Source organism: Heteronotia binoei, chromosome 17, assembly GCF_032191835.1.
Source record: "Heteronotia binoei isolate CCM8104 ecotype False Entrance Well chromosome 17, APGP_CSIRO_Hbin_v1, whole genome shotgun sequence".
NCBI classification, from domain to species: Eukaryota; Metazoa; Chordata; class Lepidosauria; order Squamata; family Gekkonidae; genus Heteronotia; species Heteronotia binoei.
In genome coordinates, this window is record NC_083239.1 from 10,404,261 (window position 1) to 10,420,953 (window position 16,693).

The 16,693-nt window shown below is 45.6% G+C and overlaps 1 protein-coding gene across 1 annotated transcript in view; it reads right to left on the minus strand.

The window, feature by feature from the left end:
* The window catches only part of MAN1C1 (mannosidase alpha class 1C member 1), a 198,797-nt gene that overhangs the window by 56,376 nt on the left and 125,728 nt on the right, over positions 1-16,693 (minus strand). The window contains exon 3 of the mRNA XM_060257550.1: positions 2,903-3,018. Coding sequence (XP_060113533.1) covers positions 2,903-3,018 — 116 coding nt within the window. The remainder of the gene's footprint in view (positions 1-2,902; positions 3,019-16,693) is intronic.

Consider the following 16,693-nt stretch of genomic DNA (forward strand, 5'->3'; position numbering starts at 1 on the left):
CCAGCCCCACCCACCTCACAGGGTGTCTGTTGTGGGGGAGGAAGGGAAAGGAGATTGTGAGCCGCTCTGAGACTCCTCGGAGTGGAGGGCGGGATCTAAATCCAATATCTTCTATCTTCATCTTCTTCTGTTCCCATAAACGTTTGCCTTGTAACTTCTAACTTCTAAACCACTTCATGCATCTGACAAAGTAGAGTCTATGCTACACTAGATTTGTTAGCCATTAAAAGTACAGGATCAACCTACCAAGGCTGTCAAGTGATTTTTGTTCTTATGCGTCATAAGAACATAAGAGAAGCCATGTTGGATCAGGCCAATGGCCCAACACTCAGTGGCCAAAAAAAATTATATATATATATATATACACACACACACACACTCTGTGGCTAATAGCCACTGATGGACCTCTGCTCCATATTTTTATCTAAACCCCTCTTGAAGGTGGCTATGCTTGTGGCCGCCACCACCTCCTGTGGCAGTGAATTCCACATGTTAATCACCCTTTGGGTGAAGAAGTACTTCCTTTTATCCGTTTTAACCTGTCTGCTCAGCAATTTCATCGAATGCCCACGAGTTCTTGTATTGTGAGAAAGGGAGAAAAGTACTTCTTTCTCTGCTTTCTCCATCCCATGCATTATCTTGTAAACCTCTATCATGTCACCCCTCAGTCGACGTTTCTCCAAGCTAAAGAGCCCCAAGCGGTTTTTTATGATTACTGCTAACAAGCCATTTCTTTTTCCTTCCCCATCTTCAAATAGAACTATGGGCTTCCTCCCTTTCCTCTGGGGTACCTGAAACTCTCTCAACAAAGAGTAGGATACCAGGCAGTAGGATGTTGTGCCCAGTACACTTTTTAGGATTGCCACTGAGTTCTGCTCATGTTCATAGTCTGATCACTAGATCCAAGGTCAGTCAGAAGGAAACACACCTTCGAGGTCTACTGAATTAACTTTAGTCCTCTTTCTCCCCAGCCCCTTCAAAATGTATAGTTTGTTTGTCTCACATGATTCTACTGCAGTGAGCTAACTATGAGTACCTTTACTGGGATCTCCCAGTATTCTGCTTGCACCCTGCCCTGTGTTCCCAGTGCTGCAAGACTAGTGGGTGGGTTATCACTACCTGACAGGGCAGGGGGTTACACAAGTTGTCACGGTTGAGCCTGCAATGGGAGATGTCCAGTGGAGTTCAGCCTGTGCACCCCCCCAACTCTGACCAAAAGAGGGAACTGCAATGAGAATAGCTCAGAACACCCTAATCCCTATGAAAGCTTCCAGGTCATGCTTCATTAAAAGACTGAGGAATAAGGGCAGATAGACTTCAGCCTCTCTTCATTTTTGTTCCTTGTTCAACTTTATGAATCTTGAGTGAGGAAAAACAAATAAAGGCATAGCACCTGGTGACATACTATTTACTGGTGGCTATTAGCCACAGTGTGTGTGTGTGTGTATAGAATTTTTTATGGCCACTGAGTGTTGGACTGGATGGGCCATTGGCCTGATCCAACATGGCTTCTCTTATGTTCTTATGAAGCATAAGAACAAAAATCACTTGACAGCCTTGGTAGGTTGATCCTGTACTTTTAATGGCTAACAAATCTAGTGTAGCATAGACTCTACTTTGTCAGATGCATGAAGTGGTTTAGAAGTTAGAAGTTACAAGGTAGACATTTATGGGAACAGAAAATGAAGATAGAAGATATTGGATTTATATCCCGCCCTCCACTCCGAAGAGTCTCAGAGCGGCTCACCATCTCCTTTCCCTTCCTCCCCCACAACAGACACCCTGTGAGGTAGATGAAGATATTGGATTTATATCCCACCCTCCACTCCGAAGAGTCTCAGAGCAGCTCACAATCTCCTTTCCCTTCCTCCCCCACAACAGACACCCTGTGAAGTAGATGAAGATATTGGATTTATATCCCACCCTCCACTCCGAAGAGTCTCAGAGCGGCTCACAATCTCCTCTCCCTTCCTCCCCCACAACGGACACCCTGTGAGGTAGATGAAGATATTCAATTTATATCCCACCCTCCACTCCAAAGAGTCTCAGAGCAGCTCACAATCTCCTTTACCTTCCTCCCCCACAACAGACACCCTGTGAGGTGACAGTTGTTGGCCCTTATAAATGTTTGCAGGTCAGTTTTGCTCTAAACCAAAAAGAAACAACTCATGGGCCTTGGAGAGCTACAAGTGGTAGCATTTGGCAGTACTAAACAAGACTGACCTGTGGACCAATCGCTATAAAGCAGTTTCATATATTCCACAGAAGGAGAAAGCCGCTGTTTTTAAAATAATTAGAAAGCAAGCCGCCCCCTCCTCAACCTGGAAAAGCCAAGCAGCTAAAGGCATTAATGCATCCAATTATCTTCTATTACAACAAAGCTTTCCTTATGCACAAGACTGTACCAAATTGCGCATACTGATACGTCAGCTTCATTTTCTAGTGGCAATTTGCCGAAGCAGAAGAATGAGGAATATTTTTTTTTTCTGGTTGTCAGATAACAAAGGAAACTTATTTGCTCCAATGAGAGCCAGAGTGGCCCAGTAGGCAGCTATTTAAGCCTGGATCTGAAAGACTCATATTCAGGTCTCATACTATAACTTAGGGTAGTTCCGTGGTACTTGGCAAGCTGTTCATTCGGCCTTAATTCCCCTGTAAAGTTGCAATAATCAGGATCTACCTAGCAAGACTGTTGGGCAGCCCATTATAATAAGGTTTTCAGCATGTCTAAATTACAAGTTAAAACAACTTCTTACATTTCAGCTGCACACACACACACACACACACACACACACACACACACAAAGACAAAACAAAGACCAACCTAGGGTCAGAACTGCAGGACTCAAACACAGCAGGCAGTATTCACAGCAGAGAGAAACATATTCAAAGAGTGACTCACCACATTCAAGTCAAAGCTGTGCTCCACCCATTTTTTGGCTTCTTGGAATTCTTCTTGCAGCTCCATAATGTACAGAGTATCTAAAGCATCCACCACCGTGGCTCCCCGGAGACCTCCTGCATCAATGGAAAACAAGGACCATTTGAGTGGATCTGTATTTTGTTTCTCTTGTGGGGGCGGCCTACATGTGGAATTTAGTAGTGACACTGTTCTTATTTAATATTGAAATGGGCCCATTTCAATAAAGGGCAATACAATGCCCTTTACAAAATTCCACAAACAACATCAAAACAGAGTGTCTCCCTGCAGAGAGTACAGTGCAAAAGTCTGGGTAACACAACTGGAAATGGGTGGAAGGAGACACAAGGTTAACAGGGGAAACAGAAATGGAGCCAGTTTGAAAGAAACTCCTGTCCAGAATCCCAGCTTGTGGGTAAGAAACAAGCCACGGCTTGTTAAAGGAGCCACTCTGGACCTCACAGTTGCTTTCCAAATCGGAAAGTCTCAGGTCCGTGCTTAGGGGAAGGGTGAGAGAATATGTGAGTCTGAGGACTTCCCAGATCCTTTTTGACATAAGGAAACTGGAGTTTGGTTGTAATTGCCTGCATTCAGCCTACATCTGAGATTTCAACTGGAACTCATCATTTTTTTTTTTTAAGTCTTTAAGATACATAGTATATTCTATCCCTTGTTGGGACTATGTGTTCCCTCTGCAACCTGTAATTTTAAAGAGCGTGCTGATTAATCAGTCAACCACCTGCTTTATCAGAGAATGGAAATACAGCTTAGTCAAAGATGTCTTGGTGCAGGGCAGGCCCAGTTAGAGAAGCACAGCCAGGTATCAGGAGCGGTTCAGCTCCTCTTCCTTCCTCTCTGCATCATAAGTGGGCTGAAAGAGACTCCCCTGGGACAAAATCTCAAGTGCTGCAGAAGAATGGGATATGCCTTGATTTTGTGAACAGTTTTCCCAAAAGAAGAAGAAGAAGAAGAAGATATTGGATTTATATCTTGCCCTCCACTCCGAAGAGTTTCAGAGCGGCTCACAATCTCCTTGACCTTCCTCCCCCACAACAGACACCCTGTGAGGTAGATGAAGATATTGGATTTATATCCTGCCCTCCACTCCGAAGAGTCTCAGAGCGGCTCACAATCTCCTTTCCCTTCCTCCCCCACAACAGACACCCTGTGAGGTGGGTGGGGCTGGAGAGGGCTCTCACAGCAGCTGCCCTTTCAAGGACAACCTCTGCCAGAGCTATGGCTGACCCAAGGCCATGCCAGCAGGTGCAAGTGGAGGAGTGGGGAATCAAACCCGGTTCTCCCAGATAAGAGTCCGCGCACTTAACCACTACACCAAACCGGCTCTCCTTCCATAGAAAAGCTTCCTTCCACGGAATACTTGTCACAAGGATGTTATTCTATGGGGAGGGGGTGATTCTTGGAGATCTGAAGTATTGCATTTTTACATCTACAACCAACTCCATGAAAGCAACCCAGTTCAGGGACTAAAAACACCCTCCCTTGTTTAATTGGCTCATGCAACCCTTCTGGCAACTTTCAGCTCTGCTAGCTATACAAAGGCAATGTGTTAATGCCTGCTAAAAGCAAACAGTGTGCTGGGAGGGAACCCAACTACAACAGATGCTCACTTCTGGATCAAGACTGTTCTGAAGAACTGCTGCTCTAGTTTTTTTGGAATTACCCAATGGGATGCCAGGACATTAAGGGAGAAGCTCTTAGGTTGAACAAGACACTGAATGCCAAATGCGGGGACCGCTGCGAGGGAGCCTGATTTGCAAAGAGCACTGAGAGCTTTAGAGGCATAAATGTCAAATAGCACCCCCACCAACTATCTGTGACCATGGAGAGCTGCAACTGTCAGACGGAGTAGACAACACTGACTTTGATAAACCAATGATGTGATTCAGCATTAGGCAGTGTCACCTACAATCCAGGCATGTCCAGAAAGCCCTGCTTCAGGGTATCGGATCTGCCCCTTTCATACATTTAGTCTCTATGCTGTGCTGGTTCATGCAACCTTTAACGGTTGATTTATAGAGGTAAGACCGCAGTTGAAGGGAGTCTCACAACCATGAGGACTAGCATTGTGCTGTGGGTCAGAACTGGTATATTTGAGCACTGATGAGCAGAAATTTCAAGGTTATTTTTTTTAAAAGAGGGAAGGAGTTCAGAGAAGTATTCAGTCACCCACTCCAAAGCGAAATGATGATCTGAAGCTAGAATCTGGTGCTTGAATAGGGTTGCCAACCTCTAGGTAGGACCTGGGGATCTCCTGGAATTACAACTAATTTCCAGGCTACAGAGATCAGCTCTACTGGAGAAAGGGTGGACTCTGTGGCTTTGTACCCCACTGATGCCCCTCCTGTCCCCAAACCCCGGCCTCCTCAGGCTCCCCCCTAAATCTTCAACCCTATGCTTTAGTTTAATTTGTTTAGCTATCTATAAATAAGAAAAATGAATGCATTGGACAAAACAGCATTTCTACCTCTTCTCATCCTATAACAGATAACATGCAGGCATTAAATTAGATCCTCCTCCCCTCCTAAGTCTTTAGAGAAAACAATGGTTCAGGGGAGGGGTAACGTCTGGTCTGCATCAAGCACGCACAACCCACACAAGGCTCTTTCCGGACAAAGTGTTGCTTTCTCCACAGCTGCCCAGCACAGGCAGGAGACAGCTCTCTCACTGTGCTAGATGATGCCCAAGATCAGATAGCTCTCACAATGGCATACCATTTGTGCTGTCGAACATCAAAAGTACATTTCCAGTGCAAAATGACTCACAGCTTTCCAGAGCCGATAAAAATGCAAGAGAGGACATCAGCAGGCAACAGGAGGGTTCTAAACAAACCCTTTGGGTGTCCAAAACAGCACATGTAAACAAAAAAAAACAAAACCCACCAAAAAAAAAAAAGCATTGCTGGTTTAGAGAGTACATCTCCTCTCTTGAGTGTGCCTAGACTGGTCATTGCTATAATTCTCCAGCAGGGGGCAACAGTTTATATGCACACCAAGAATATAATTCAATCTCTACTGCCAGGACTTCCACCTAAAGGATGTCTGATCTGCCCTCTCTCAGCCAGCTGACCCCTTCCATTTTCTGCCTGCCAAAGACGGCAAAAATACCATGCATGGGCATATGTGTGTCAACAACCACGCTAGATGGCCAATAGGCTTCATTCAGCTTTAAGAGCCAAAAGTTATGAAGGCCCAGACCTAAGTAGTTTAGCTTTTCAGCTGTGCAGAAAGAGTAATTGTTGTGTAGTGGTTAAAGTGTCAGGCTACGATCTGGGAGGCTCAGGTTCAAATTCCCACTCTGCTATGGAAGTTTGCTGGGTGACCTTGGGCCACACTCACTCTTTCTCTCAGCCTAACCTGCCTCACAGGGTTGTTGTGAGGTTAAACTTGAGAAGGAAAGAATGACAGAAGCCATCTTGGGATTCAGTGCATATATAAATAACCCTCAAATGGGAGGGGGAGTTTCACTTGCTCTGAAGTTGACAAAATGAGATTCAGTAAGAGCACAATGCACAGTTCAGCCCTAAGGAGCTTCCGCGAAGCCACTGGCTGTTGAATTTAGTTTGATACTGACCCACCTCACAGAATAGCTGTGAGAAGTTGTGGACATAGGGGCATGGGGTGGGGTGTATCTTCCTCTCTCAGACCCACATGGGAGACTTTAAAATGGTTCCCTGAAACAGATATTTTTGTCCCGTACTATGAAATCTGTCACCATACAGAGGAAGAAGATGAAGATATTGGATTTATATCCCGCCCTCCACTCCGAAGAGTCTCAGAGCGGCTCACAATCTCCTTTCCCTTCCCCCCCCCACAACAGACACCCTGTGAGGTAGATGAAGATATTGGATTTATATCCCACCCTCCACTCTGAAGAGTCTCAGAGCGGCTCACAATCTCCTTTCCCTTCCTCCCCCACAACAGACACCCTGTGAGGTAGATGAAGATATTGGATTTATATCCCACCCTCCACTCTGAAGAGTCTCAGAGCGGCTCACAATCTCCTTTCCCTTCCTCCCCCACAACAGACACCCTGTGAGGTAGATGAAGATATTGGATTTATATCCCACCCTCCACTCTGAAGAGTCTCAGAGCGGCTCACAATCTCCTTTCCCTTCCCCCCCCCACAACAGACACCCTGTGAGGTAGATGAAGATATTGGATTTATATCCCACCCTCCACTCTGAAGAGTCTCAGAGCGGCTCACAATCTCCTTTCCCTTCCTCCCCCACAACAGACACCCTGTGAGGTAGATGAAGATATTGGATTTATATCCCACCCTCCACTCCGAAGAGTCTCAGAGCGGCTCACAATCTCCTTTACCTTCCTCCCCCACAACAGACAACCTGTGAGGTGGGTGGGGCTGGAGAAGGCTCTCACAGCAGCTGTCCTTTCAAGGACAACCTCTGCCAGAGCTATGGCGGACCCAAGGCCATGCTAGCAGGTGCAAGTGGAGGAGTGGGGAATCAAGCCCGGTTCTCCCAGATAAGAGTCCGCGCACTTAACCACTCCGCTCAAGACATCTCCGCTCAAAAGTCAGCTTGGTGTAGTGGTTAAGTGTGCGGACTCTTATCTGGGAGAACCTGGTTTGATTCCCCACTCCTCCACTTGCAGCTGCTGGAATGGCCTTGCGTCAGCCATAGCTCTGGCAGAGGTGGTCCTTGAAAGGGCAGCTGCTGTGAGAGTCCTCTCAGCCCCATCCACCTCACAGGGTGTCTGTTGTGGGGGAGGAAGATAAAGGAGATTGCGAGCCGCTCTGAGACTCTGAGATTCGGAGTGGAGGGCACGATAAAAATCCAACATCATCTTCTTTAAAAAGGGGGCAGGTGTGAGACTAGTACAAGATACTGGAGTATCTGAGGTTACTACAACTTCAGCCTAGGAATGGGGGAGACTCTTGCAGGCAGCACAGAAGCTGCTCTGAGCTCTCCAACGAAAGAGCAGGACACAAGAATGCCACAAGTTGGACGACTTCAATACAAATTGCTTCACTCCTGGCTTTGTGGTAAAGTGCATTCTCCAGAGCACTGCCTTTTGCCCTTCAAGCTTTCCAATTTGGTGCTAATTCTTTTTTAATGACTTCTTGTTTTTAAGACTTCCTGGTTTATTCTGGTACTAAAGCCACTGACAGTTTGGAGCTAGTCAGCACATTGCTGACTGCAGACAGCACGCACACAAACCCAACTGCATGTTTTTACTGCCCAGCTTACACACACGGACATAGAGTCCACACAATGCATCAAAAAAAAAGGGGGGGGGAGATAGCCACTATAATCAGTTGGAATGTAGTCATTCATAAGGATCCACCTGTAACATATTTTAAGTGCATATGTGACAGAACATTTTCACCTTGCATGTTATACAGGGACATATGGAAAGGGCTCGGGATTGGCTGTAGCACCTCCACAGAACATATGTACACCAGCAAAACAAGCTGGTCATTAGTGGTTTGCTCCTGACTTCTCTATTGTGATGCTTCTTGTAGGTTTGCACCAGCATCCCAATTAGCTCCTGTCCCCATCCTGCTGGGACTTGTAACCGGTCTCTTCAGGGCTGCAAGTCCCTTTGCAGCCCAAGTGGTGCAGGTCTGGGATGTAAGAACAGGCATAACCCCCAACCAGGATCTTTTGCAGTGCTGCCAGTGCCTCTGCCATGTGCCCTGGGCCTTTGGTAGTGCTGGTGCGGCTCTGGAACGCAATTGTGGGTGTAGACTACAACCACTGCCCCCTCTCCAGTACTGCCTGGAGAGCAAGCCAGCCTTGGATCCAAGTGGCATCTGGGAGGTGACAGCAGGTACAAATGACATCCATTATCACCATCCCAAGGTGATATGATTGCCATCAAGTACTTGGAAGGGCTGTCAGACAGAGGATGTGCAGAGTTGTTTTCTGTTGCCCCAGATGGTCAGACCAGAACTAAATTGAAATTAAATCAAAAGAGTTTTTGGCTAAACATTAGGAAGAGCTTCCTGACAGTTAAGGAGGTTCCTTAGTGGAACAGGCTTCCTCGGGAGGTGGTGGGCTCTCCTTCTTTGGAGGTTTTCAAACAGAGGCTAGATGGCCATCTGACAGCAACGCTGATTCTGTGAATTAGGCAGATCATAAGGGGGTGGGCGGGAAGGGTCGCATCAGTGCTTAGTTCTTGTAGCCCTTTCTTACACATCCAGGGAAATGCTGACTGCCACTTTGGGGTTAGGAAGCAATTTTTCTCCAGGCCAATTTGGAAAGGGATCCTGGAGGTTTTTTTGCCATCTTTGGGGCATGGAACAGGGGTCACGGGTGTGTGTATTTGTGAATTTCCTGCATTGTGCAGGGGGTTGGACTAGATGAGTCTGGAGATCCCTTCCAACTCTATGATTCCATGATTACCTCTTCCCATGCTGCAGCCAATAGAGAGCAAGGTCCCAGCCATGCTCCTGGGGACTTGTGGCATCCAAGTAGCCTGCTGGGTCATTTGGACAGTGAAGCAACAGTGGGTTCTATGTACATGTAGTTGCCTGAGTCTCAGCACTGATTCCTCAGGAAGCCGGCACGTGCCACTGGATCTTAAATGTAACTGGCTACTGGGCAAGCAATATAAGATTAAAAGGGTCCCATGACAGTTGCAGCTGTCAAGCAAGTGAACTGGTAGCAATGCAGACACGCAGAAGGACTTGTAAGCCAAGGAACTTGGCCACAGAACTAAAAGTCAATTTGTTAAGGGGCATTTCCAGCTTTCTTTTTCAGCTGCTGCCTAAGTCTTTGGATTGCTGTACAAATTAGAATGAATAAGGCTTCCTTTCGGAACTGCTTCTCTGAAACAGCAGGCTGGCATATCTAAACTCATCCATCCAGGCCAGTGCTAACTCCAGAAGAACAGTGACTGACGGGCCTGTGGCTCAGGCTTCTGATCGACACAAGGAATAATGACAGCAATCGACTCCCAGTTTTAGGGACTGGTATTACAACAACAACAACAACACAACACATTTTATTTATATCCCGCCCTCCCCGCCAGAGCAGGCTCAGGGCGGCTCGCAACAAAATTTATTTCGTTATACATTGGGTTAAAATACATTAAGTTATAACTAACAATAGAAACCAACAGGTAATTAAAACTATTAAAATTCTAAAAACAATAAGTAAAAGTTAGTATGTTGATATGTTGGTGCTATTCAGATTATCACATATTATTTTATGTATTACATACATAAAAAATGCGCAACGGACCAGCATAAATTCAGACTCAGTCAGTTCATCCAGAACTGCTACTAATTCTGCCTCATCTTCCCTGCTCTATGAACTCTTCATTCCCCAGCTCCAAGCCTGTGCGCAGAGTGAAAAAAACGCTGCCAGGTCAGCTCAGGTCTGTGTTGGGGAGGAGCGTGCATTGTTGACAGAGCAATCCCCTCCCTCAGTCCAGATTACAAGTTTTCCCTGAAAAAGGGGGAATGCTTCTGCAACATGTTTACAAGACAAACTGACCAGGAAAAACAACATTGCCTCAGCCAGAGCCTGCCTCTTCCTTTTATCAGCTCTAATGACTCTGCAATATTAATGATTATGTGAATGTCATGTTTTTTTTCTATTAGTGGGAAGAGCATCCCAACTCCAAGCGCCACGGACCATTCGGGCAAGCCACTAGCAGAGAGAGAGACAGAGAGAGAAAACCTTCCACAATCCCAACTGGGCAATGCCTGAGGCACAGCCTGTTACTGTGATATTGCAAATGTAACATGCTAATGGGCTTGATTTAATTTGACGATATAATCCACAAAGCTCTTTAATAAAGAACACACACACACATTCTAAAGAAAGTCGTTAGATTCCCCTACCCCACAACTAAGCAGAGAATGAGAAACAACATTCAGTTTGCCTGACTGATTAATTGAAATGAAGGGGGGAAAATACTGTTTGAATTTGTAAAGGGCTTCTATAGAAAATAAAATGCCTTTAAACACACGCAATGCGCCAAGGGATTAGGAACTGGCTTTGCTCTTTTATCCTGCATGGTGAATGGCTTTGCTTTCCCTGCTGCCATGTATTGTACACAACAGAAGATGGGATTCCCCGAAGGACTGTGCTTTGTATCACACAAAGTGTTCCTCAAAGGCTTAATGTCCGAGGAATCAACAGCTGGAGGGCTGGTGTTTTCTACAAGGGGGCTTTCAGCAGGTTCCTTTATTCGGCAACATCTTTGACAGGATCTGAAAAAGCATTTGTATGGGACAAGAGAGGTTTACCCCTAAAAAAATTTAGAATACTGTTACATTACATTGAACCTTTCACAGGGGGAGTCAGGCATTTCTAGCTCTGAGTGCCTTCCAACAAATATCCACAAGCTGTAGCAGGTTGACAGCCATTCAGTTATATATCAACAGCTCTGAATTACATTCAGAGATGGGGCAGAACATTTCCAAAAAGCACTGCAAAGCTCTCTCCCCCAAAGTAACCTCTGTAATGAGGAAGTTTCCGCTGAAATCTGCATTAAACAAAGAGGAAATGCAACACCCTTAAACAGCCCCCACAAGCAAGGGACACTTCCTTTGCTGGAATTAAAATTGGAAATACAACTTTGAAAGACGTTTCTGGGAAAGTCACTGTTCAGGGCTTGCCTCTGAGGACAGGGAATTGTGCTGCCTCCCTTCATCGTCAGCAAGTCAATAATCCCAATTGTTGTGTGAAGAGATGACACAAAGGCATCCATGTTGTTCTTGCAGTGCTTCCAGCAATAGCCAGTGGAGGAGTGGGGAATCAAACCCGCTTCCATGCTCTGTTTGTAAGCTTACCAAAGAGGTGGTGGCCACCCCCTCACCTCTGATTCCTACACCTGGTATTCAGAGGAAAGCTGCCTTTGAACATGGAGGTTCCAATCAAGCTGGTTTGGTGTAGTGAGTTTAGTAGTGGTTAAATGCGCAGACTCTAATCTGGGAGAAGCAGGTTTGATTCCCCACTCCTCCACTTGCAGCTGCTGGAATGGCCTTGGGTCAGCCATAGCTATTGCAGGAGTTGTCCTTGAAAGGGCAGACTCTTACCTGGGAGAAGCGGGTTTGATTCCCCACTCCTCCACTTGCAGCTGCTGGAATGGCCTTGGGTCAGCCATAGTTACTGCAGGAGTTGTCCTTGAAAGGGCAGACTCTTATCTGGGAGAAGCAGGTTTGATTCTCCACTCCTCCACTTGCAGCTGCTGGAATGGCCTTGAGTCAGCCATAGCTCTCAGTTGTCCTTGAAAGGGCAGCTTCTGTGAGAGCCCTCTCAGCCCCACCTACCTCACAGGGCATCTGTTGTGGGGGAGGAAGGTAAAGAAGATTGTAAACTGCTCCGAGACTCTGAGATTCGGAGTATAGGGCAGGGTATAAATCCAATGTCTTCTTCTATTAGGACTAACATATTTAGTTATATATATTAAGGCTTGAGTCTAATCCTTTTCTAAAGCTACCTATGGGCCACTGCCACATCTTGAGTTAGTCAATTCCAAAAACGAAAACCGTACATTGCATGAAGAAGTTCCTCTCTCAGTCCGAAGTGAGCCTTACAGGGAATAATTTTCATTGGGGAACTGACAATGAGAGTGAAAAGACACCAACCAAGTTTTCCACATTGTTGTTATTATTATTATTATTATTTTAAAAACCTAATTCTCAACATTTACTCATCTAAATTACAAAACCAATTCATTTGCTAAGGTATCATTTGAGGATGTGGCAACCATAATTTATTTATTTATTTAATCTCAGAGTCTGAAGGAATCATGAGGGTCATCTAGTCCAACCCTCTGCTAACCAATGAACAACCACAGTAATATCCCTGAGAAGCAGGTATCTAATTGATACTTAAAACCTCCAACATGGTACACAGTATTCCAAATGCAGCTCTGACAAGGTGTTAAGAACGAATATGAATACCTGAAGCTGTCTTACAGCATCAGACCACTGATTCATCGTGTCCAGTATTGTCCCCTCTTGCCCAGCAGTGGCAGGGCCATAGCTCAGCGGCACGGTGTCCTCTTTGCATGCAGAAGGTCCCAGGTCCAATCCCTGGCATCTCCAATTAAAAGTATCATGTGAAATTCCATAACCAGAGACTCTGGAGAGCCACTGCCAGTCAGAATAGATAAGGCCTTGACGTTAATAGGCCAAGGGACTGATCCAGTTGAAGGCAGTTTCATGTGTCCAATGCCAGCTTGTCTCTGATCCCTGCAACCTGAGTTCCTTAGCCAGAGATGGCAGAGATTGAACCAAAGACCTTCAATAGGAATAGCAAACAAGCTACCATGGAGCTCGCAGTGCTGTTAATAATAATAATTAAAAAAAAATTATTTATATCCCGCCCTCCCGCCTAAGCAGGCTCAGGGCGGCTAACAACATCCATAAAATATACAATACAGTAGTTATACAAGATGTTAAAATCGACATTATCTAAAAACCATTCTAAATTCACATTAATATGTTTTAGTTAATTGTTTTAATTCAGGCTTTTAAGGTTAATTCAATGTTTAATTTAATGTTCTAATGTAACTGTTTTATTGTTGGTGCACCATTGGTCACCGTATTGTTAGCCGCCCTGAGCCTGCTTCGGCAGGGGAGGGCGGGGTACAAATAAAATTTATTATTATATATATTATTATTATTCACAATTCACATTTGACATAATTTGACAGTAACAGTGATGTTCCTGGCGCTATTTCTGTCAGTTTACGTGATAGCGAAGATCCCTGAGGCAAAATCATTTTGGCGGATCCATTTGTTTAGCGATCATTAATCAGCAATCTGTAAAAGCCAGCCTAAAAAGGAAGGTCTTGCAGGCCCTGCGGAATTGGTCAAGACTCCGCAGGGCCCGCGCCTCTTCCGGGAGCTGGTTCCACAGGCATGGAGCTGCGATGGAGAAGGCCCGTGCGCAGGTGTTCTGCAATTTGGCCTCCTTTGGCCCAGCGATAGTCAGCTTGTTCTTCCCCGCTGACCTCAGTGCTCTCTGGGGCTCGTATGGGGAAAGACGGTCCCTCAGGTAGGCAGGTCCTTGGCCATATAGGGCTTTAAAGGTAATAACCAGCGCTTTGTAGCGAACCCGGTATGTAACTGGCAGCCAGTGCAGTTCGCGCAGCCCTGGCTGTATGTGCTCCCACTTCGGGAGTCCTAGTAACAGCCTAGCCGCCGCGTTCTGCACCAGCTGCAGCTTCCGGGTTCGACACAAAGGCAGCCCCATGTAGAGGGCATTACAGTAGTCCAGTCTTGTTGGGAGCAAGATTAGGAATTGCCGGTATCGTTGCTTAATACAACACTGATTTTTCCTTTTTTCACTGCTGCTGCACACTGAGATTGACCAACATGCTCTCTACCCACAACCCAAGGTCTCCATCCTGGGAACCCACACCCAGCAGTTTTATACCCTGGCAAGCTTATATGTGAAGCTAGTCCATTTTCTTTGCCAGTGCTTATCATGTGGCGCTCTTTCACACTGAGCTCTCTTATATAGAGAACTACACAACAGTTTGGAAGTTCACACAATGTTTTTAATTCCAGCAGTGGTGTTCCATTCAGACTTATCGAGCGTAGCCATTCTATGCATCTCAACATCAGGAAAAGAGCTGCATTCAGCTGCAGACAAGAGGCCGGGTGCTTCAACTCACTAGCTTGTCTCGAACAAAAAGGCTTTGAACTATTTCCCCCAGTTGGAGGATGTGGAATCACAGAATGTATCATAGCAATTTCCTACAAATGCCAGCGGCGAGATTAACAGTGCTTTAACGTGTTCTGCATGTTGGTAGGGTGAGACCCCTAAAGAAATGGGGCTGCCCCAGAAAAGATCAAATGCATAAACTTGTACTGGAGGGAGCTTGTGGGGAACAGCTGGGGGTGTGTGGTGAAATAGAACCTTTAAAAGCCTTGGTTGAACATATGAAGCTGCCTTATACTGAATCAGACCTTTGGTCCATCAAAGTCAGTATTGTCTTCTCAGACTGGCAGCGGCTCTCCAGGGTCTCAAGCTGAGGCTTTTCACGCCTATTTGCCTGGACCCTTTTTTGGAGATGCCAGGGATTGAACCTGGGACCTTCTGCTTCCCAAGCAGATGCTCTACCACTGAGCCACCGTCCCTCCCCAAACATATGAACATATGAAGCTACCTTATACTGAATCAGACCCCTGGTCCATCAAAGTCCGTATTGTCTACTCAGACTGGCAGCGGCTCTCCAGGGTCTCCAGCTGAGGTTTTTCACACCAATTTGCCTGGGCCCTTTTTTGGAGATGCCGGGGATTGAACCTGGAACCTTCTGCTTCCCAAGCAGATGCTCTACCACTGAGCCACCATCCCTCCCCTGTGGTTAACGCACAGCAGAGACAATACCAGGCAGAAGGCAATTTGGAGATGCCTGCATGGATCAGAACAGCATCCCAGAGTTATTTCATTCCAGCTTAATTAACTTTGGAGAATCATTTTTATGGATTATAACCACCATTCTCATGCTTCAAAAACTCCAAGAGAGACCATGACCTTTGGGTGAGTCTTCAGCCATTAGTTGGCTAAGATTCCATACCCCTTTTATAATGAAATATTCAAAACAATATTCAAACAATCACTCTATGTGGATTAAAATGATAATTTTATTAGCTTGCATGGCTGCCTCCATGCTACACAGCAAGACATCTGCAGCATCCAAAAAGGGCTGCATCCAAAAGGTTCATTTGGAAACCTGCAGGGCAGTGGCTGATGGAACGTCTCTTTCTTCCTCTATGATGATTTTTCAGTACTTAAAAAAAGAAAAGAAAAGCTGGCTTACTTGTTCAAGCCGCCCTCTGCAGACTGTTCAGAAAGCTGATTTCTGACAAAAATCAACTAGTTTTGGAGCACTGACCTTGAAGGAAGCCCGAGGAAAGGACTTAAAAGTGTATCCTAGATGGATGAATTTTTGCTTATTAAAATATTTATACCTGGCTTTTCCTTTTGGCTCAAGGATGATGAGGACCTGATTGTCTTCAGGGATGCGTTCCCAGGCTGGAAGATGTCACCATAACAAGGAAGCCTGATGGAGAGTTGAAGCCAATGTTTGGATGATTAAGAGAGCTGAGAATTGGATTGGTTCTTGGAAGAAGGCTTGTGAAAAGCACGAGGAAAATCACCTTGGTCATTTGGAAGGCAAAAGGATAAACAATGATGCAACCATCAAAACAGTTGCCTTCATGTCTCTGGGTGAGCCATGTTAGAGGTAATACCCACAGATGGATTTTTGCTTCTGGAACTGATCCAGTGTATCATTTGTCACAGCACTTAAAAGAGTCCCTTCTGGTTAAATTCTAGATTTAACTCCTTCCGTGCTGTTTCCTTGAAAAAATTTTCCCTCTCCAGCTCCAAATTAGACCCATATATATTAGCTACAGTGTACATGTGGGGAAAGACTTATACCTTTCTGAGCCAATAGACTTAGAAGTGCACAACTCTGCTTCAGATGGCAATGCTAACCTCCCTGCCCTGGTACTGCAGTCTCTATCTAACCTGACAATTCCTGCCAGATCAAGCAGTTCTTTCTGAATTTAAATTACAAGTCAGGAGATCCAGTTATGCATCCCCAATGCTACATGCAATTCGGCCTTCAATCCTTCCCTAGAACTTGTGTTTGATGGAAGCAGATGTGACTGGAAGTACTCGTGACCCTCCAAGTCCTATATTGTATCTCTGAGACTCTGCCGGCTTTCCAGCTGTTGCGTTGGACAGACTATGATCCTCCAAGGTGGCAGCTGTGTTTTGCCTGGCCACTGCTCTCCCTCGTGATGATTTCAAGGGAA